This window comes from Zosterops lateralis, assembly GCF_965231275.1.
Source record: "Zosterops lateralis genome assembly, chromosome: 1".
Classification (NCBI taxonomy): domain Eukaryota; kingdom Metazoa; phylum Chordata; class Aves; order Passeriformes; family Zosteropidae; genus Zosterops; species Zosterops lateralis.
Window position 1 is genome coordinate 113,719,989 of NC_139762.1, and position 22,787 is coordinate 113,742,775.

The 22,787-nt window shown below is 37.0% G+C and overlaps 1 protein-coding gene across 1 annotated transcript in view; it reads left to right on the forward strand.

Annotated features, from left to right (window-relative positions):
• The window catches only part of XKR4 (XK related 4), a gene marked incomplete at both ends in the record, with an annotated part of 215,905 nt that extends 199,721 nt beyond the window's left edge, over positions 1-16,184 (forward strand). The window contains one exon of the mRNA XM_083877469.1: positions 15,238-16,184. Within this exon, the coding sequence (XP_083733595.1) occupies positions 15,238-16,184 (947 nt within the window). The remainder of the gene's footprint in view (positions 1-15,237) is intronic.
• Positions 16,185-22,787: the final 6,603 nt, after the last annotated feature.

Sequence of the window (22,787 nt, forward strand, 5' to 3'; positions counted from 1 at the left end):
CCTCATTATGAGAAAGAAAGGTAATAAAAATGTATAGAAGCACAGGGCAGGGGTTATTCTGATGACATAATTTAGGAAATAGGAGTGCTATTCAGAACAGAAGAAAGTGAATTGAAATGCCCTAGATAATGAAGGCTGCTTTGGAAAAACTAAAAAGCAGTGAATATCCTTGCTGGCTTGATAGTTACTCACACAAGTAGACCTTTGTCCTCAATATGACACCTTGTATTAAAATATGAGGCAGGTAACACTGGTAAAACTTTATTTAAAATTAAGAAGAATATTAGTTTCCTATGAAATTCATTGCTGTAGCAGGATCTTTTACCAAAGAAAATTTTTTAAAATAACCACAGTTAACAGGACTTTAAAAAACCCTGTCTGTTTAAGGAAAGCAGATGAGCTGGCTTGGGGGGAAAGCCTGAAGAACAGCAAATAGGTGCAACCTCTGTATGACTACACACAGGCTGGAAACCAGAGCAGTGAGTTGCTGGGAGAGGATGCTGCTGCCAAGAGCAGTGAGCGTGGGAGGGCAGCTGTCTGCTTTTATGGTGGGCCACAACACATTCCTGAAACAGACAGCTCCCATCTCAATTTTCCAGCCATCAAGAGGTTTTATCTAAATGCAGATACCTGGGCAACCTGTCCCAGTGCTGGGATGGGTACAGGGATGTGGAGATACCAGACGAGATGGACATAGCAAGAGGGCTAAGAATCTGGAACGCCTCTACAGAGAACAAATATATGAGCTGGGAAACCTGCATGAAAGTAAGAAATATAAGGAGCATTGTGAAAAAAGCAGTTTGAAAACCTTGCAGATGAGGTGACAAAGAGAAAAGGAATGTGTCTCAGGGAGTATTTGGGAGGGAGGTGACGCTGAATCCTTTTGGGATCAGAAACAGAAGGAAAATATGTATAACTGAAATGGACAAGATGTTTAACCTATGGTAGTTATTTTATGAGAGGAGAAGGAAGAGTTGAGTATCTCAGAAAGATAAATTAAATCACACTCTTTCACCTTGATAGACATTGCTTTTCAAGAACAGAATAAGGAAAATAGCTAAACAACTTTGTATTCATATACTGTTCAAAACAAAATTTCTGTCTCCTGTTTCCCAGATCAGGTTAAGATTTGAAAAAAAATAATAAGTATATTAGGTTATTTCAAAAGTGTTGCAGTTATTCCTTGGCTAGTATCAATGCCCATAATATGTTGTTTCAAAACAGTCAGAAATAGCAATAGAAAGATCTGAATCTCATTATAGTACAACCAGGCTAGAAGTGCTAAGAGTTCAAATTAAACACTAGGAGCTCAAAATATAATTTATCTTGGTATCCTAACATTAAAACTTGTAGAAAAATAGAGACAATCTACATGCACACTGAATGGATTTCTGATTAATGTGAAATATTTTTTCCCACCAATGCCGGAGTGTTTGGGGAAAGGTATTTTGTGTGTGCTCTAGTAAGAAACACAATTACTTTTAAAAAAAAGAAAAAAATTTGCCTAACCTATTTACTTCATCTCTGTGTGGAAGACCATTTACTCGAATAGATAAGGGCACCTTTTTCTTCTCTAACTGGGAGTCTGAACTCTTTGAAGTGTATTTTCATATTACTTTTCAAATCTCAAAATGGGCTATTAGTTTGTCATGGTGTTGGTTTTGATTCTTTGTTTGGCAGTGTGTTTATGGCATGGCTCAGAGGGCTTTCTACGAGCTCGGTCTTCTAAAGAATAGTTATGTTTATAATTGACTGAGAGGGACAAGTTATCTAAGTGCAGTAGCAGAGATAAGCTATTTTTCTGCAGGCTGAATCAGGAGTCATTCACAGTTGCACATCCAAGCAAGAATCAAAGCTGAAGGGAAATAGCATATCGTCACCTTCCCCCAGTTGAGAGCATGCACAAGATCCTGTTTCCTCTCCAAATCAAAATTAATAAGGTGACCCAGAGTAAAGGTATTCTATTAGTTTAGTGTATTCATCAGTAGGTTTAGAACTTCTGCTTCTGGGCTTTTATCAGTTGTTGCTACTGCTGCTGATGTTGAGAAAATACTGGATTTTTATATCAAATTGTTTACTTAGGTAACTGTTATAGATTGAATGCATTATTATTATTATTATTATTAATAATAATAATAATAATAATAATATTCTCTTTGTTAAAATGTCCCAGTGATGTGAATTGATAACTTCTTGATCATCAGTATCATAAAAACGCCTTGCTAATCTGCTGTCACACTGTATCAAAAAACGATAAATCATATAAATATTAGGTATGCAGCTGGCTGTGACTTCTCCCTTTGTGTCTGCAGAGAATCTGATTTACAGTCACACTGGTGTAAAACTAATAGTGATTCATCTGCACTTTGAGGTAGATGTTCAGTAATCTTTAAAACGTGATCTAAGTCTTTGAGTTCCATTTGCAGGGCCCTCTTTGTGTTCTGTGTCCAGCCTGAGCTATATCATGTTCCAGCCTGGAGGACCCTGTCATGTGTGCCTGTAGACACTGAAACATTACATTCTAACAAAATATTGGAGAAGTAGATGAGGTCAAGAAAAGGAGAGTGCCTATTAATATATGTTCTTTAAGCAGCAGAAATAATGAAGCCTCATTTCCTGCCTTAACCACTGCCCTGAAAAATTTTTTTCTCAGATCCCCTGGGTTGTCACACTGTGCTGTTCATACCCTGCTTTATTCTGAGTTTTCTCTCATGATTTTGGGTTTGGATGGCTAAGAGGCAGTATCTTCTGGGATTAACTCAAAGTTACATCTTTGTGAATTTGCCAGCTGCCAGGGACATATTTATTCACTTACTAATTGGTCCCTAGCTGTTGCAATAAAAATGCCTGAAGGCATAAAAATGCCTGAAATTCAGGCATAAAAATGAAATGCCTGAAGTCCACTATACTTTAAGTATAGCATTTCTTTGAGCCCTTCTCTAGCTGCCATCTTCCCTAAACCTCACAGAATTTAGTATCTTTGAGACATCTGTTTCTGTGTTAAATTCTGTGGGAATTAGTTGGTCATTCTTAACAATTGCCATGGAGCAGACTGATGCACAGATGCATAAAGAAACAAATCAAAAGATTTTAAAAGGAAGTGTGCATGGAAATAAACATTAGTATAGATCATCCTGACTTTAATTCAGCAGAAAATAATAGAAATGTCAACTGTGTACTCAGATAACAAAGAATTAGAAGTGAGATTGTAGAATTCCACAAATCTTTTTTATCATTGGATATCAGGTCATGTTATCCAGACCTGTTATCATTCACTGACAAGCTCAGAAGTTAGAATGATTACAGCAACTATAATGAATAATGTATAAATATTTTTTTAAAGTTCGTGTGACTTCAAATCACATGAGATCTTAAAGCAGGAAGGAGTAGAGCTCATATAACGTGTACTAAAATCTGTCATCTAGATGGATATGAAAATTAGGAAAGAATAAGTGAGGGGGTGCTCAGGAGCACCTACTAAATGCCTGTCCTTGCTCTCATCTTGTTTGATAGCCTTATGGATGATGACAGCTATCATTTGCCAGCTGGGTTTCCAGTGACTGGCCTTCCCAGGCTTTGCACAGAGATGTGAGGGTAGCTGGTCATGCTTAGGACAGCTGCCATCTCAAGTCGATCTGACTGATTGGTCAAAATATTCACAACCAACTAATTACAGTTTAATACAGGACAGTGTATTTTACAACACAGACTACATCCACAGGATGGGAAATTCTCTGTCTTAGAAAACAGTAATTCAGAAGATGGCATAGCAGGAGAGAGAAGACCTTTTTTGTGAGATCTTGGTGTCAAGTTGAGGCTTTGCCTTATATTGATCCATGGATGAAAAGGAAAAAAAATATACAGTAGACACATTAAAACAATCAAAGCACTTCGTCCACCACTGATATAACCACTGTGCCCTTTTCTGTGACTCACACTTCCAGGAGGAAGGAGCTACTCAAGGAAATTCAAAGGACAAGAAAAAAATGGTCTTGGAGACCATCAACCAGCTATTGGCATATAAATCTTTTAGGAACTCATAAGCCTTGAATATTGGGGAAAAGTTGAAGAAGTAATTCAGTCTCTCTCTCTGGGTACTTTTACATTTGGGGGAAAAAAGCTTAATGACAGGAGCCAGGTTAACTTTTCAATCTTCTAGACAAGCAGCGGAAATGGAAATTAGATTCATTTAAACTTGCAAAAAGGTGCAAATTTTTGGCACAAGCCGCAGTTAAATATTGGAAAAGCTTTTCAGAGGAAATTTTGAGTCATTATTTTGATGGTATATTTAAATTGTACCAGTTTTTCTGTCTGTGTGTAGGATATAATTCTAAATATGCCATACATACAGAATGTGTGTAATACTTACCTGCATATATCATGTGTATATATTCCAACTATAGCAGACGTAGGTAGATACATAGCTGTAGAGCTTCCTTACTGATAATAAATAACTTTGCAACTAATATTGAAGACAAAGATGTAAATATGAGACCTAAAATAATGCAAGAATGGCATAAGCTGGAAGCAAAATTAATCTCCAGAATACACTGAATATTCTTCAAAGCAGTTTGTTAGACTTTGCTTCAATTTACATTATCTTCACAGTAGGTTAAAATATGGATTTTCTTTTGAGATGGAGAAGAAGAGGTTAGTGATTGCTTTTCCACTAACAGAAAAATAAGTCTGTTTAATGAATTATTGTGAAAATACGCTTGAACTTTTTCAAATTGAAAGAAACATAGCAAAGAGTTTGATCCAAAGGAAACTTCTTCATGTACTAACATGAGCTAACAGCTCCAATTTTTCCTTTGCTAAGTGGGATTGAACAAATACTAAATTGATTTCTTTTTCAGAGTGACACTAATTGTGTTTTGTCCCAGAGCACCATATCAGGCATTATCCTCAACATCTCTTGTGAGCTTAGAGAACTTAAAACACAAACACAAAAAAATGCTATATATACAAAATATTTCTGAGACAAATTGTGTCAAATAAGGTACTAACTTCAGACCATTTTTAATGTGCCAGTGGGAGAAATATCAGTTCCTTAATGAGGACTGAAATTTATCCCCTTTCAGAAAGCCAATATGAGCCTATGAACCACTGAAAGCCAATCCTAAAATCATGACTTAAGGAGATTTAAGGATCCCATGCTATCTTTGTGTGGAGTCAATACTTTTTTGCCAGTGACCTGGTCCCTGGTTATTGATTTGTAATAAAACTTAGTGTAAGATATTTGGGATATTTTTCATGCCAAAATGCATCTTAGCTTCTAGTCTTGTCTGTTTTGGATGCTGGCCACAGCTAGTGCACTATCTAAAAAAATAAAACCAAAAAAACCCTCTAGTGTATTTGAAATATTGATTTAGCCCTTCCTTTTCCAAATCCTCAGCAGACATTTCTAGAGCCAGTGATAGTGCTATTTGTAGTTTAGGATACTTAGTATCTTGGAAAAAGTACTCAGAAGAGATAGTTTGAATTTGCCAGATACTATTTCTGATGTGTTCCACCATATTGCAGCCAGTATGATCATTTCAAGTTGTTTTGCTTGTGAGATGCTTGTGGAAAACTCATCAGAAATCTTGGTTCGTAGTAAAAATATATATCTTTCACCAGCTTATTTCAGGCTTAGGAAAAATGTCTTCAGCTGTTTAGTACTGAAGACTTCTGAGTAAAAAACCTATGCCCTGGAAACCTTTAATTTTTAAAACTCTGAAGGTCCATGAAATATTATGCTGAAGTCATTTGAACCCTACAGAACTTCAGCCAAATCAATGGCTGAAAACCAAAGATAGATAAATTCAGACTGGAAAAAAAAAAAAAAAAAGTGTATATTTAAAAGCAAATATCCCTCAGAGGGATGTTTTGTCCCTTGTTTGAAAATTCTGAATTCTTACTCACATCTTTGAACACAATTATAGTATTCCCTCAGTGTTCACAATGCAATGCTCTGTGGCTTGTATTTTACACTGATTTTTATTGTGCTATCTCACTTTCAATATATCTCTACATCTATGAAGCGTATTACAGAAGTATCAAAATTTTTACATGTTTTACTAAAAAAAATAAGATGGTGAATTTGTTGTGACTATGTTAAACTAAAACAAAAAAATTTATAGGTACTTCCTTTTCCAGAATTTGTACTTTTGTCAACAGGCATTGAAAAACTGTATTTTTGTTGTAACCTTCCAATTCTCACGGGTATTTGGTGCCTTCTGCTCCCACATCCTCTCATTAAATCTCAGGAAATAATGTGACAGCTTTGATATTCTCAGACATCCATTTTTGAGGCAGCCAGTACATTGTAGGTCACTGGCAGGTGGCAAGACACCCTTCAGAGGAAAGAGGGTTTACAGAATTTTGAGGAATGTTTCATATATCCCTGTACAAGGACAAAATCATTTCCTTGGGTGGTCCTGGAAGGAGCAGGCACAACCTGGCCCCTGAAGCCATGACCATATGTACAGTTTGTGCATGCAAAAATATGCTGGTGTGAGGTCATGCATGTGGTGTGTTGACCTTGGACGGCAGTCAGACTCCCACCCAGGTGTTCATATACTCTGCTTCCTCAATAGGACAGGGTGAGAAAAGAGGATAAAAAACCTTGTGGGTTGGGCTAAAGGCAGGGAGGTACTTCACCACATACCACCACAGGCAAAACAGATTCAACTTTTAATGTAATTTAATGCCAGTGAAAGCACACATGGATAGTGAGAAACACGGATAAATTAAAGCAAGATTTCCCCTCTGTATTTCCTTTTACCAGAATAAACTTCATTCTTTCATCCCTGACCCTTCTGCCTTCCCCTTCCATGAGGCGCAGGATGATGGGGAATGGGGAACTGCAGTCAGTCCATACCATTTTCTCTCTCCTGATTCCTTCTCCTCACACTTTTCCTCTGCTTCAGCATGGTATCCCTCCTACAAAGTACAGTTCCTTCAAGATAAAACTGCTCCAGTAGGGGCTCCCCAAAGGCCATACTTTCCTTCAAGAAATATCCATGGGCTGCAGGCTTTCTGTCATAGTCCTTCACAGGCAGTGGAAAATTACCTGCTCTACCATGATTCTCTCCCAAAGATGCCTGGAGAACTTCGTCCCCTTCCTTCTTCTCTCACCTTAGGGTTTACATGGCTGCTCTTGCATCCTTATTTTCCCCTCTCCTCTCTGCCTATTAGACTTTTTTAATGTCTGTTCTTAAATATGTTTTCCAGAGGCACCAACATATTGGCTGAGGGGCTCAGCTGTGGCAGCTCACTTTGGAGCTGGCTGGAACACCTGTGTCCCACATGGGACAGGCTCTGACCTCTCCTCATGGAGGCCACTCCATGTGTCCCCCTGCCAACATTTGGGCAGCTGAACCCAATTAGAAAACAATTAGAAAATGGTTTCATGGAGAATTGATTAGGAAACCAATACTGTTTGTAGCACTACCATGCTTTTGCTCCAACAGATTTATTTCTGAATTTTGTACCATTTCAGTTCTCATTTTTTATTGCTGCTCTGACAGTTGTTAGTCCAAAGTTTTACTGTCTTGCTCTTTTTTGATATGTGAGCTCAGTGCACACCTGCAGCAGTGTCAAGTCAGCCACCAACATCTGGCAGCCCTGTGAGCTGAGAAGGATGGCATACAAACCTTGGGGCAGGTGACACAGTGACTTTGCAAAAGAAAAAAACGCTAATACTAATTTTCTCCCTATTCGTGCTTAGGCACTCTCATAGACTAAGTACTATATACATATATATATATATATATATATATATATATACATACACATAACTGTGTATTCTTTAATAGAAGAGTTAATCTAAATGGCATTTACTGTGTACATCGTCTGGGGGGCAGGGGGAGTTTCACTTTAATATTTTTTCAAAGCAGTTCCAATAAAAAGAGTTCCATCTGATCATGTTAGACCATTCCATGGAATGAAAATCTGCGTGGCTGGTTCCTCCAAGTCAGTTAAATATAAGTAGATAGAATTTGTACAGAAGCTGCATAAGCAAAAGCATATAAAAGCTCAACAGAAGAGTACCAGTGAAATCACAGAAAGGTGTTTCTTCAAGAGCTATGTTGTAACGTAACTCATGTCTAGTAAACTCCATCCTTTTCTCTTTCTCCTGCTGGGTGTCAGGGAGAAGGGCTGCTGCTGCTGCCTTTGGCACTGTGGAAGGTGTCTGCGAGTGCAGTGCATTGGACAGAGCAGTGCAGGTGGAGCTGTCTCCCATAGATGGTGCCCTATATTTAACTTAGCATGAGGTTGTCATGGTGTTTCTTAAGAGCTAATGGCAGGATTTGTTCTGCTTGGGGTTGCTGTATCCCCCAAATAATCCCTTGATTTCTGTAAGCTTCTTGCAGCAGGCTCAAGCCATTGAAATCCCTGAAATGCAGAAATCATGGAAATGAGCCTGGAGTCAGTGGGTATATTTGTGCTGCACATACTTCACTGGAATAAAAGACACCAAATTACCTAACAGACAAGGAGTCTAGCTGTGAAAGTACAGAATCTAAGTTTAGATTCCTAACAGGCAAAATTATCTCATGCTGTTTTTCCAAGCCTGGCAGCACACAGACTGCACAGCACACGTGAGTACCTTCACTGCCAGTGAAGGACTGGACTTGATTGGTGGCTAATAAGGACTCTTAAACTGAAAGTTTTAGGTATAGCACATCTATAGCAGAACAAGAAACTAACAAATCTTGAAAAAATGTAATTGAAAGGGAAGAGATCACCCAGTATGTTAGCTAATAACTGGCCTTAGCTGGAGTATTCTGGCAGTAAAGACTTACATTCAAGTATCTCAAAGAGCTGATTACTTCTACATAGAGGAAAAGGTAGTGGAGCTTTTGGTGTCTGTGAAGAAAGAGAGACGTCAGTTACTTCCTGTAGTCTTTTGAAAGACAGGAGAGAGCCATCTTTCATGGTTCTCGTGCTCCCTGCATACCAAGTGGCCTCTCTTTATCTGTGTTGATTTTATTCATAATTTCTAATAAAAGTCCTGAAATATTAATGATAAAAACTGGGTAAAAGAGCTACTTTGGATTTAGGGGCAAGGGCAATGGGAAACTGTGTTTGGTTGTATCTTGAAACAAAATTACGACCATCATCCATGTATTTAAAGCTATGACCAGGATTGTCAACACTGTCTAACAGTTAGATTTGCTAAGGTGGATAGGACTCTGAGTGCAGCAAGAGATAAATCATTAGGCAGGTGTCCTGTACAGACCCTAACTGCTAAAGATACATACAATAAGCCAAACTTTTGCCAGTTAACCTTCGTCCTCTACACAGAGTCCAAACTACTGCTGGTAAGAAATTAGGAGTAGGTAAAATGAATAAGGTTGAAAGTAACAAAACACATAGAGTATTTCTCTATTTTCAGGGCAGTGGCAAGTTGTTGTGGAGGGGCAAATTAAAGAAGCAGCTGGAAGTTGCCTCAACAGAAGTGGCTATTGAAAACAGCTGAGAGAAATCACAGGAGAAATTATTCCTATATATATGCTAGCATTTTCTGAGTATTGTGTAACAGACAGAAGTAATATCAGGTATAATTCTGACTTATATTTCAACAAAGAAGAGTTCCTGTCACACGTTATGCTGCATTAATCCACCTCGGTATGCAGTGGGAGAAAGTTAATCTGAATGTTGGCAAGCTGGTGAAACCATGCATGTTTCCTTGAAAATCCTCAGCTATGAATGAAACCTGTGGCAAAAACTGGAAATGTGAACTACTGGAGAATCATCCTCAGACACTGACACTGCCATGTTTCTGGGTAGGAAAGAGTCTGAGTGTAAAACCACAGGAGTGGAACATTTCAGTAGGGTACCCTTTCAATCTAGACACAATCAGATATAGTGAGAGTCAAGAAAAAAGTCCTTTTCTGACCTTATGAAGCTTATTTCAGTTGAACAGAAAGCCTTTGATCTTTATCCAGGATAGCTGTATATGACAAACTTGCTGACTTGGGAAAATAATAGGATTATTTTGGTAATATGTTTATGGGGAAATAGCCCAGGTGAGGGAAAGAGTTTGTATTGTTATCCCTTTAGAAAATAGGAATGCATGAAATGAAAGTAATATTCATATTTAGGTTTCATCTCACAGTATTGGTCAGGGAATGAGATCCATGAGCATGAAACACGTTCTGATGACCTGGCCTTGATATGACCAAAAGCTGCCCTTAAAGCCTTCAAAGCCTCCTGTGTATTAAACCACATATGGAAGCACAGGAAGACAGCATGACATACATTGCTGTCATACACTGTGTTTGGGAACTAAAGAATAGGTGCAGAGACCCACAGACTATTGTCAAGCTGCCTGCAAGGCTGCCTCCACGTGAATCTTTAGCTTGTGCCTATACTTGCAGAGCAGCACGACAAAAGATGTGTAAAATATAGCAAGACATTTTCTGAAACTGGGGGGATGCAGTCATGATATGCTGTTTCTGAAAAGACTAAGATACAAATATTCGAAATCCTTGGCTTTGGTTCAGAGAAGCACCTGGAAGCTTGGATGCATTTAATGTCACTTCTCCAGCTGAGAAGGAAAATCAAAAAATAGGCTTTCTTAAAATAATGTTTCAAAGTCTCACATCCCAGGCAATGTTGTCACACCTAGATGTCCTGCTGCATTTGGCATTCCTGCTTTTAGATGATTTTACTCCTGGAAATGGTGAGATGAGTACAAGTTTTAAAGGAAGGATGAAGCAGACAGACTCCTTGGCAGAAGTTTGATTTCTGAAATCAGGTTGAATGTCAAGGAGCACTTCTTCAAATCAGTTCATTTGGTTGCAGGGTTTCCAGCTGACTTGAGCTGCTCTGTCATTATGCTATATAGGATTTATGTACTAATATGATTAGAAAGAAAGGTCATTTATTTATCCAGGTCATTTATAGACCTGGATATACCTTTAATTTTTCAAGTCCAGATCAGGTTTCTCACAAATGCCATTGAGGATAATTCCATTGATTCTCATTTAGTTATTCAAGCTTGCTTGTTTCATTGCAGCAATATTACATTTGTGAATGTATACATTATCTTTTCCCTCATATGCGTTTCCTTTCACTTATGAAAGTCATGTGAGGTTTCTATCTTGTATTTAATGAGCTGTACTTGATTATAGTGTATTATGTATTATATTTAAAGTATCCACATAGAAATGCCACAGTCTCTAAAATGCAAGCACATAGCATATATGGGGAAATTAATAATTTCAGGGAAAGAAATTAAAATTGTGATTCAAGCAAAGCAATTTGGTTCTTTATCAGACAGATAAACTCTCACTATGTTAAGAACATCTGAAAGTCATCTGTAACTAAAAATATGTCACTCCTTTATACGAATTGTATTTGTATTTGATTCCTTTATACAAATAATGTAATTGAGTAATGCAAACCATTCACAGAATAAAACAGGTTAAACTGTAGTTTTCACTCAAAACAGATTATAAGTTCCTGGCAGATCGTTGTCCTGATACAATGCACTATTATATTGCTGTTGTGACTATTGTGGATGGGCTATACTGCAAAGGCTGAAAGTGGTATGTACACTCCCACTCTTTGCTACTTCAGTATTTCAGGTGTCCACTTTAGAACCATTCAAAAGCATTCTTTTTCCTCATGCTAAACATTATATTTTTCCTGTGCATGTCTTTCCTCTTCAGGAAATTTAGAGATGAAATCATATACTGGGGAAAATATTTAAAAGTTCATCTTTAGAAAAGAAAGAAATAGAAACATGCATTCCTGTTTCCTAAGGCCATTTTAGAGAATTCCTGCTTTCAGGTTCTTGTAACAATTTGTAGTGGATAAGCAGATAACTGCTGGTGTACATATTCACTGGCAGTGGCTATTTAGTCTTAATTTCTCAGATCAAGACCCTAAATACAAGACCCTCATAATACAATAGAGCCAAATACACCAGAAAGCTGCTGCAAGTGCACCCAAAAAGTGTGCAGTCACTGCAGATGAACAAATAGGAAAGTTGGTCCTTGTTCTTCATGAACAGTGGCTCCACAGATCTTGTCCAATCTCTTTTCATTCCTGAGTGACAAATGAGTCTTCCTGGCTGCACCTGCAATAAGTCTTCCTGCACCTGCACCTGCTGCACTGGCTAAAATTTTGTTTGATAGTAATAGAAATTTGTTTTTGTTCCTCTTTGAAATAGGGATAAGGAGGTTTATATGAACATATACCTAGAAAATGCATCAATATATTCTAATTAATGAATTATCAATTCAATGCTACAAGAATTCACTTTATTTCTAACCATTCCCAGTGAATTATTTACATAGTGACATTTATTAGCAAACTGCCATTTGCATTACTTTTATATCGTTCTTCTCATTATTAATTTACTTTCAATAATTCTTTAGTGTTTGGTCTCATCAATAAAGAAAAAATGGATGAAGCCCATGAAGCATTTCACTTTATCCTAATTTTATATCCCTAATACCATTGCCAATAGAAAGAGCAGATACGTAATATATTAACTGGCAATTCTTCTCTTTTGTACATTCCCTTTTCTCCTTTTCTCTCCTGTATGTCAGTATCCCTGAGTTTGTGCTGTAAAAGCAGAGGATGATTCCCTATTAATAACTATTTAAATAACAGAATTACATAGCTATTGTACTTGCTTCTTTATGTCCCAGACAATGACTATGAATTAATTAGCATTAGAGCAGTGGAAATTCCTATGAATTTAACATTATATTCCATGTGCATTATTGAATGATTTTACACTTCCTAATGCAAAACTGATGATATCTCTAGAAACCTCTGGGGGAGTGTGTGAGGTCATTAAAGTTAGATTTGCAAAGAAAATATATGGATTTCTTTCTCACATTATTTTTTCCTGTGCTGATAATGCTATTCTTGAGTTCTTGTTCAGAGTGGCTTGTTTGTATTGAAAGATTCTTTATTCTATTCTTCTACCTTCCCCAACTTTTCATTTCATGAGGGAAATGAACTGTGTTTTTTCAATACTTAAAACATTCTTAGAGGAAAACAAGAACTTACATTTTCAGCTCCCAAGGTTGTCATCAGAGATAATGGATACAGAAAGGCAGCCCAGTGTGAAAAAGCAAATATACATGTCAGAAATGAAAACACCAATTTATACCATGTCTCTTTCCTGTCTTCATTGCTGATAGCTTGTTTTCTCCATGAAGGAAGATTCTAGAAATAACTTTGATGGTTTTTCTGCACAGGAAGAAAAATTATGAAGTTTTATTAAAAATTCTCCCTGGAATCCTAAGTTTGCTCTATATTTCTGCTGATTTTTTTGTTATTATTTTTATTTTTAAAATGAAGGAATTTTCAATTCATGGATTCATGGGAGCTCACAGCATTATTAGCACCCTGCCAGAGAGGGAGAAACACTGGCAAACACAATCCCTCTTGAAAGCAATGAATTTCTCAATACTACTTACTGAGCAAAAATATTAGTGTGCTAAGCCAAGTGAATTGTTCAAATGGATTTTAGCTCCATAACTTACTTTTTTTCTCTTTTCAAATAAACTTTCTGGTTTTCTTTCAAAGTAAATAGCAAAATGTATTTAGGCTTATATTTACCATTTTCTATCAATACAACTTCTTAAAATCTATAATACTTAAGTAATATATTCTTGATTGTTAAGTTCTAAAGAAAGCTGTTTAATAGGGAAGAAAAATACCAGCTATGCATCCAAAGGTTGTTGAAATGATTAAACAGCTTTTAACAGCCAACAAAAGAAATGTTTTCTTCATGTCAGTTTGATTTACTTCAATAACTAGTTCAAAGTTAAGGAACCATTTAGAAATAGAATAAGCTGAAGCATCATTATCTTTAAATGGTTTATGAATAAATTCTTAGTCTGGGATCCTGAGACTTATGAATTCATTCATTAGCTGTATGTAAAATTAGCTTCGCTAGTAAACCGGTCTTAGGTATAAAGTGTTTGATATATTTTTCGTCTGTATACATTTATTGCAATTTTATTTAAATAATAAATACACTTGAAAGGCAAGGATTTTGCATTTCAATTGCAATTCCCATTTCCATCCAAAGCAGCTGGATACAAGTAATAAGCAAATAAAAATTAATCTTCTCGTAAAGAAGAATTATCATTCATTTCTTCCAGAATGCTATGTAAGTATTTATCATCTGAATAATTATGCTGAACTGTACCATTTTTGAAATGGGAATGTAAAGTGTTTTTCTGGTATTATATGAAAGCAACAGATTAGTTTAAAAGTCAGATTCATTTCAAAGCAATTTTTTCCCCTAAATTTACCTACTGACAAGAATCAAATTCCCTCGAGGAGAAAAGAATAATACACATTTAAAATAAGCATAGAAAGGTCTATGTGTTTAACAATTGCTTTACAGGTTTTGTATTTTCACAAAACATATTTTAAATCTTATGAGAAATAATTTCATGTTGAATGCTTTAAATATTTGTCAGGTTTTACTGAAATATTTTAGATTAGGGCCTTGTATATAGGCAATTCTATGATATATTGGTGATAGAATGGGTATATAAATTAAAAATATATGCTTTAGAAGCATCTTTACTCACAATTTTAATTCAGCAAAAAATTCCAACATTTAAAAAATAAATTTAATTTTCAGCTGGAAGAAAATAAGTTCTGACATTTTCTACTTATTGAAATTATGTTTAAAAGTGGTAAAAATATCTAAGTGAGCATTTTTTCTCTCAGCAAGAGTAAGGCAGTCAGTTTAAATTTTGATTTAACAAGAGTGACATAAATTTATTTTTAACATGTAGATTTATGCTCACATTATCATTGATTTCGTTTATATGTAGATGATGCTGACATTTTAATTAGAAAGACTTGGTTGCTTTATATTAGGCTTCTTTAATGACTTATCAAAATCAGAAAATTCATATTCTTTCTTGAAAACATTAACCAGAGTAGGTCCCCTTAGATCACACAGCTGACAGAGGCACCTATCCCTGACTTGCTCAAAGTTGTGAATTAATTAATTAGTTTCAAATATGTAATTGCTAGGGAAAAACTTCAGACTGTGGTTCAATAGCTGGTCTTGTTTGTGTGCATCCAGTACCGGGCAGTGAAATCTCAGCAGCAGAGGTTCATTTCTCTGACATAAAGGAGGAGGAAGAGGTTTTATTGAGCCGGTGGTGGAGAACATTTAAAGCAGCAAGGATCTCACTGTTTTCAGCCAAGTGCTAACATACTTATTATGCCTTAACTGCATCTCCTGTTTCCTCCTAGGTCTTACTGCTGCAGCATCCCTTGTATCCCTGGCTTGGGCTTTGGCTTCCTACCAAAAGGCTCTCCGTGACTCCCGCGATGACAAGAAACCCATCAGTTATATGGCTGTTATAATCCAGTTTTGCTGGCATTTCTTCACAATTGCAGCAAGGGTCATTACTTTTGCCCTATTTGCCTCGGTTTTCCAGCTGTACTTTGGGATCTTCATTGTGCTGCACTGGTGCATCATGACCTTCTGGATCGTTCACTGCGAGACAGAGTTTTGCATCACTAAATGGGAGGAGATAGTTTTCGACATGGTTGTTGGGATAATCTATATCTTCAGCTGGTTCAATGTCAAGGAAGGAAGGACACGCTGTAGGCTTTTCATTTACTATTTTGTCATCCTTTTAGAAAACACCGCCTTGAGTGTTCTCTGGTATCTGTACAAGGCCCCTCCGATCTCTGATGCATTTGCCATACCAGCACTGTGTGTAGTGTTCAGCAGCTTTTTAACAGGCATTGTTTTTATGCTAATGTACTATGCCTTCTTTCACCCCAATGGACCAAGGTTTGGGCAGTCACCAAGCTGTGCTTGTGAGGACCCTGCCGCTGCCTTCACCCTTCCCCCAGAAGTGGCCACAAGCACACTACGCTCCATCTCCAACAACCGGAGCGTCACGAGCGAGCGGGATCAAAAATTCGGAGAGAGGGATGGGTGTGTGCCTGTGTTTCAGGTGAGACCCACTGCACCCTCCACACCTTCATCTCGGCCACCAAGGATTGAGGAGTCTGTCATTAAAATCGATCTGTTCAGGAACAGGTACCCAGCGTGGGAGAGACACGTGTTGGACAGGAGCCTGAGGAAGGCAATCTTAGCGTTTGAATGTTCCCCTGCTCCTCCACGGCTACAGTATAAAGATGATGCCCTCATTCAGGAGCGCTTGGAATATGAAACCACATTGTAAACGAAGCAAAAACACAGCTTGAAGCAGCTCCAGTGTTACAGTCCAAATTAAGGGTTGACAGCAGGGCTGTAGGTACAACTAAACTGCATACTAAAAGTAGAGCAGCAAGCTATAGTGTTCTTAGTCTGGCCATCATCATGATTATCATTTGATCCACTGTGTGCAGTCTGTCTGCAGGACACTGATACAGCAGCATCGTCTGAAAGCCTCAAAAAACCCCAAACCCTGACCCACACATACAAATCAGTCACATCAGCTGGGGGAACTCACCCATCACCCCTTACTGCTATGAAACTCTGACTGCACAGTACTTACAATCAAACCAATAAAAAGGCTCTGACCAGAGCTTTCAACTTCAGCCAGTAGTGCATTTTATTTTAAAAATGAATGATTGATATTTCCATAATCAATGGCAAAAACAAAAAAACCACACCTTTTCAAAAATAACAAAACTGTAGCACACAGTGTTACTGTTAGGAAAACTGTTTTCTGGGGCAGAAAACAGGAGCTTAGTAGCCTTCAACACTCCCATAAATCAACCATTCAGGTTAGAATAGGTTTGCAGAATAGTTCTTAATTAAAAAGAATCATGTTTATAAGGCTGTCAATGGAAAATAAACTAAATTCTGATAAATTAGGTCATTAAAATTAATACTACCAGAAGGGTTTGTTTTCTGTGGAATTTCAAAGTCTTTTTTAGGTGTAATTTAACTTCTCGGTGTTATTTTCAACAGAAAGTCTATGCAGCTCACTTCTGGTTTTGAGGAGAAATAAGGAGCTCTAGCGTGTAGTGATATTCATTAAATGATAATCATGATTCAGTGTTCAATTTGCAAAAAAAAAGTAAGTAAAAGAATAAGTATAGTTTTCATATTCTAAACTTTTTGGAGGACCCCATTCAGATATTTCAGAAGAAACTACAAGGAGCTGAACACACTGAAACTCCTCTGTTTCAGGACTGAGAATGCACGATTCAGTGTGTGAATGTATGCAGGTGTGACAAGAGACTGACATGCCATACCCTTCTAGTGCCAAACATTTCAAGGTTGATACTGCCCAAGGGACACAACAAGTGGCACAAGCCCTACCAGAAAAAGAAGCAGGAAAGACCAACCAAGCTCTCAATGTATAGAGACAGCTCTGATTTTTTCCCACTCAAGGTGAAAATGATGTCTTTTAAAGGCTTTCAGCCACCTCTTAGTAAGTATATTCACTGAAGTAAAAATAAACAAGTTATGTGGAAGAGCCTCTTCTACCTGTTCAAGACTGGTGTCCAAACGTGTCTAAAAATTAGAATCTCTTGTAATAGAGTGCTTTTGCTGCAAGCTTTTGGGTTTTAAATACCTCCCTATATCTAGTTAAAGGTATTATACTTTATGTTAAAAGTATCCCCTGATGGTGCTTTCAGATGCATTAAAGGTGCAAGTCAAAATTTGATAGTATTTTTTTTAAAGCTGGTGCAGAGTGAAAAACTCATGGATTATTTCAATATTTTTGTAAAGTAAAATACGGTATAAAAGGTTACTTTTTATAAACCTCAAATCTTTTAATACATTTCATTCTCTTTATAGCTTAGATTTTAATAATTGGTCCATGAATTTTATCAAATGGCTTTTGCAGGTTTACATAAAACCTGGTTTTCACACATTATGGATTTTTTTTTTTTGCAGTGTAATGCCATATGAAAGCCTACATGGGTACTTTTAGAATACTCTATAAACTGTGGATCCTGCTTCAAATGTAAGTGGCTTGTAAAGACACCTAGTGATTCCATGAGAAACAATTTGCTATAACTATTTCCATCCATTTTAGGAGAGCGAAGCAGAACTGAAGAGTTACTGTTGTAAATGGCATTGTCAGGATGGAGAAGACCTGATAATTGGTATTGTAATCTTCACTGTCAGATATATCCAGTGTAGTCACTGCTGTGTATGCTGCTGGGTAAATTTCTGTCTTTCCTATTACAAATATTTGTACTATGAGATGGCCAAAGTTACACAGGCTATGTTTATTTGTATGCGTTCAATTAGCCATTTTTAATGTCGACTTTTTTTATTAGTGAAATATTCAATACCTATTGTTCTTTGCTGGGGCGAGTTCCTCAAAACAAAAACCTGTGGAAGTGCAGGAATCTGCAAAGCAGAGGCAACTTTATACAGATCAGAAAAAAACCTATGCTTCAGGGGTTTCTTAGGTATTTTCAAATTAAGCAATGGCCAACTGCCTCTATAATTTTTTTTAAAATAAAACAAATCTTTGATAGTTCAAACCTGAGGCTTTTTACTAAGTGATAATCCTTTTCTTCATGGAGATACAGCTGATTATTCAGAGAAAAGCACTCATGTCTTTTCAGAAAATATACCACTGCAAGAACCACTAAAAAAAGATTTTGGGAGCAAGTCCTTTGTCCTATCGTATTCAATAGACCCTTCACTCCAGAATCAAATTCTAGTTCACACAAGGGAATTACTGTTTTTCTTTACAAAGAAGGCAAATGTAAGCTCTGTGATCCAAGAAGTGAGGGTTTCTTTTGGAGACAGTTTGAAGTGTTTGCTGCTGCTTTAGCAAATCAGAAATTGAAGCCTGAGTGAAGCACAGTGAGCAGCCTCTTCAAGCTTCAGTCTCCCACCAGCACCTCCTGGGGAGAGGGGCAGCATTGCTGCTGCCAGTGGGGCTCCTCCTCTTCTGATGTCCCTCTCATCCTCTGGCTCTTCCTCAGAGCTCTGAGCCCTTTGGTCAGGCTTACACAATTGAAGAAAAGTTGCTTCATATAGAATTTAAAGGGTTAAGGTCTTCACTAGTGCTTGTATTTCAAGGTTTCTGAAGGAGGTTTGGGATGAGTTTGTTTGATTTGCTTCTATTTGGTTTCGGAAGAAAGGACACAGAGGTGTTATTCATCCATGTGGTTTTTCATGCCTAGCATTTATTTTCTTTACTCTCACAGCATTTTTAATTTTTTAATGTTTGCAAAACTGTTTATCTTAAGCAAACTACTGCAGGGTGTGAGTGCAGAGTGACATATCTATGTGCGTTTGTGTATATATATTTATATATATGCAGCACTACATATATATACCTTGTCCTCAGAATTCAATCCAGTGGTTTGAGGCAGGAATAGAAGTTATTATGCACAAAGTCAAAATTTACTATCCAAAATCTTGCTCTCTACATTCATAACATCTGTGTTACTTGCACTGAGAACAGGACAGTGACTGAAATCTGAACGCTCTGATGACTACATGGACAGTTTCCCAATTTGCATTGCTGTGAGTAGTCACACTAAAAGTTGTAAGAATTTTTAATTGAAATTGCCAAGATTAAACATAGTCCATGCTGAAATTCCATTATGGCCTTATGGACAGTTAATAATCAATATGCACTCTTCTTTTTGCCACAGACAGTTCTAAAATCAATAAAGTTCAACTGAGATAGCAATAGCAAAAATAAAATTAAATAAAGGACTTGTAAAAAAACTGAACTTTTGCTTTTGAAATAATGAAAACATCAGGCCTTTTAAATGTCACATCAGAATACAGGAAAATAAAAAAGTTCATATTTTCATATTTACCTTCTGGTAAAGAAAAGCAATCACATCTATTTGTTAGAAGTAAGACTTACGGGAGGATTGTTCTAATGAACCAAACAAACTTAGCAGCAGACTTAATGGTAATTTATCTGGTTAAAAACTTGGTCCTAAAATTTTGAGAGCTGTGAATTTGTCTGTTGCAGAAAAGACAATTCAACTACTATGACTAATTAAATAAAGGTTATGTATACTCATGTTCATTCAGAAAACATGTAAGAAAATGTAAGAGAAAACTTTTTACTTATTTTAAAAGCTGTTTAATCTGTAATGGGAAAATTTTTCTTAAAAATGTTCTTTACAAATATGTGCAATACTTTCTTTCCATGCATATTTAATAATGAAAAAAACTAATTTCCAATTTTGTTTATGTTAATTTAAATATGCTTCTTGTGACAGAACAATGTTTCTTTGCTTGAGTTATATGGACTTGATGGCATATACAATATTTTCGTTGTCAAACCGACAAATTTTATGTTAATTTTTATAAAATTTGAGAAAAAATTCCTTCCAAAATTTAATGCTAGGCCTCATCTGCCTGATTTTGTAAACTTTTAAGAGGAGGAGGAAAATTACCATTTTATTGGTGATTTAATTTTTAATATGTGGTGAATAGCTATTAAACCTGTATTAGTTTAAAACATATGATGGTCTTTCCAATACATCATTATCTCCCCAAAAGAGCAATGCATAAGTGGTACTAAAGGTAGAAGTGCTGCTTTATTTGGAAAGGGACTCCCAATCATGCAATATACTCATTTACTTTTTATTGGCCAGCAAATATTCACAACTAGACTGTTGGGGTTTTTAGAGCATGAATTAAACAAGTTTGAAGTGTTTGTGGTTCAATCATATCACTCCTAAAGAGCCTTAAAAGGGGCATTGAGTTTTAGTTGGCTCTGCCAGTGATTCAGCCTCCAAAGCCACTGCCCTTTCTCTGCTCCCTGCCTGAAGCTGTGCAATCCAGAGTGACTGAGATGCTGTGATTTACTCTGCACCCCTTGCACTGCCTGCACAATGCCAAGGAAAAGACTTCAGCAGATTCCTGGGGTCCTACTGCTGCCTCTCTTACTCCTGTGCACGGTGGGGAGCAGAATAAATTGCACCTGTGCATCTATTTAAACAAGCCTATGTAACTTAAACCCCTACAAGATGTGTGTGATGAAAATAATTGCAGCACATGTCCATGAATCTACAAGCCCAACACTACAATTACTAATTCTGCAGTGTAACAATGCAGGACATGGGAAGAATTGTCTCAATACACAATAAGCCATTTAATTTCACTACTTGTAGCAATTACACTGGCTCACATAGAGCCCATCCTCTCAGCAGAAAGCCAAATGGAGTAAGTGGCAAACAGCCATTTGTGTACCAGAGACATTAAGTCATGAAATCCTCCCTTGATTGTTTATGGAACTATATCTTTTCATTACAGCATTGAATCCATTCCTCTTTATTCTGATAAAAGAGGTAAAATACAAAATGAGAACAAATTCTTTTATATCTGGGAATTTAAAAAAATGGCACAACAGATTACTGCAGTCCACATAGTGATTTTTTTAAACAAATTCTGCCATCATTTTCACTTGGCTGCAAATTGCTGAGTGATCTGCTTCTAAGATAATTTCTCACATCTGGTATGATCAGACTTCATTACAAGGAGAGACAGAGATGGCATTACAAAGCCCTGTTCGTGCAAAGTTAGGGGAATAGTGTCACTGATAAAGAGATCATTTGCAAAGCTGTTTTAACACGAGGGATCCCCTGGCACCATCTGTTTTACCTCAGTAACTTCAGTGCAGGACTTTGGTGAGATTTCTTCACTGGTATGAATGTCAAAAGCAGGCCCTGGCCTAGAGTGAACTACATTAATTCAGACCATGGTAGTGGAAGTCTTCTCCTCTTCACTCCAAAGTGAACTCAGCTGGAGATTTGCTTAATGCCAAAAGCCTGCATGGCTCTTGGCTCAACCTGAACTACATAGGCTAAACTTAGTGCTGACTCAGCATGAATCAAAGTTTTCTTATTCTTTCCTTTTCAGTTCAAACATTCAAGAATATACCCACTTTGACTGAGCTGCTGTTTTGTGATCCTTTTAAGAAGACTTTGAAAAAGACTTTGGTCTCTGAAACCAGTCAGTTCCAGTGATTCTTACAAAAGCCAATTCTTGACCAGTACATTCATTAAAAGTAACTTTCTCTGACTGTGTAAGCTTGGCTCTTGTACTTATATTTTGCTCTAAATGCTTAGCATTTCATTCTTACACAGATGATCTTCTATACCCACTAGTAAACCATGTGCTTCCTCTGAATCCTAGGGCAACGAGAACAGATATGCAAGATTCAGGGCAAAAAGTCCTCTTCACAACACTTATGAGGTCCTGCATGAGCCAGAGAAGTCAAAGAGAAGCTTGTGTATAATTACAACAGACTTATAGTTGCTATATTCATTGAGAGAGATTTACATGAAATTGTGATGTAAGTGACCAACTAATGGAAAGATCAAGTCTCAACTTCTACATGCAAGGTAGTGTAAAATAAAACCAGCCAAGAAACTTTAAGGTGTAACCAAAAATTTCATTTCAAGGAATGGTTGGAATAAGTTTTTAAATGTAACAGATTTGTCGATGTAACAAAATGCAATATTCACAGAAAGAAAGATTTGACTGCAGTAAGTTTTCTCTATCTGTAGGTTTCAGCCTCTTATTTCAGAGGAAATAACTTTGGAAGCAATTGCTTCTGGCATGCTGCAGCTCTAGGAATGCTAGCAGCTTTTCTACACAAGATCTGTTCTGCTATAGGAAAACCCACATCCTTTTAACAAAGCATTGAGTTTGAGGTAGTTTTCTGCACTGAACTAAACCTCACAAAAGCATTTTTTAGCATGAAATAGGTGTGTCCACTCAGCCACCCAGTGTGTAACAGCACTACAAACCAGAATTTCACAGATCAGTGATTTCCCCAAGGTAAAAAAGCTGCTCGTTGAAGGTCTAGAAGAGCCTGCAGAGACATAACACA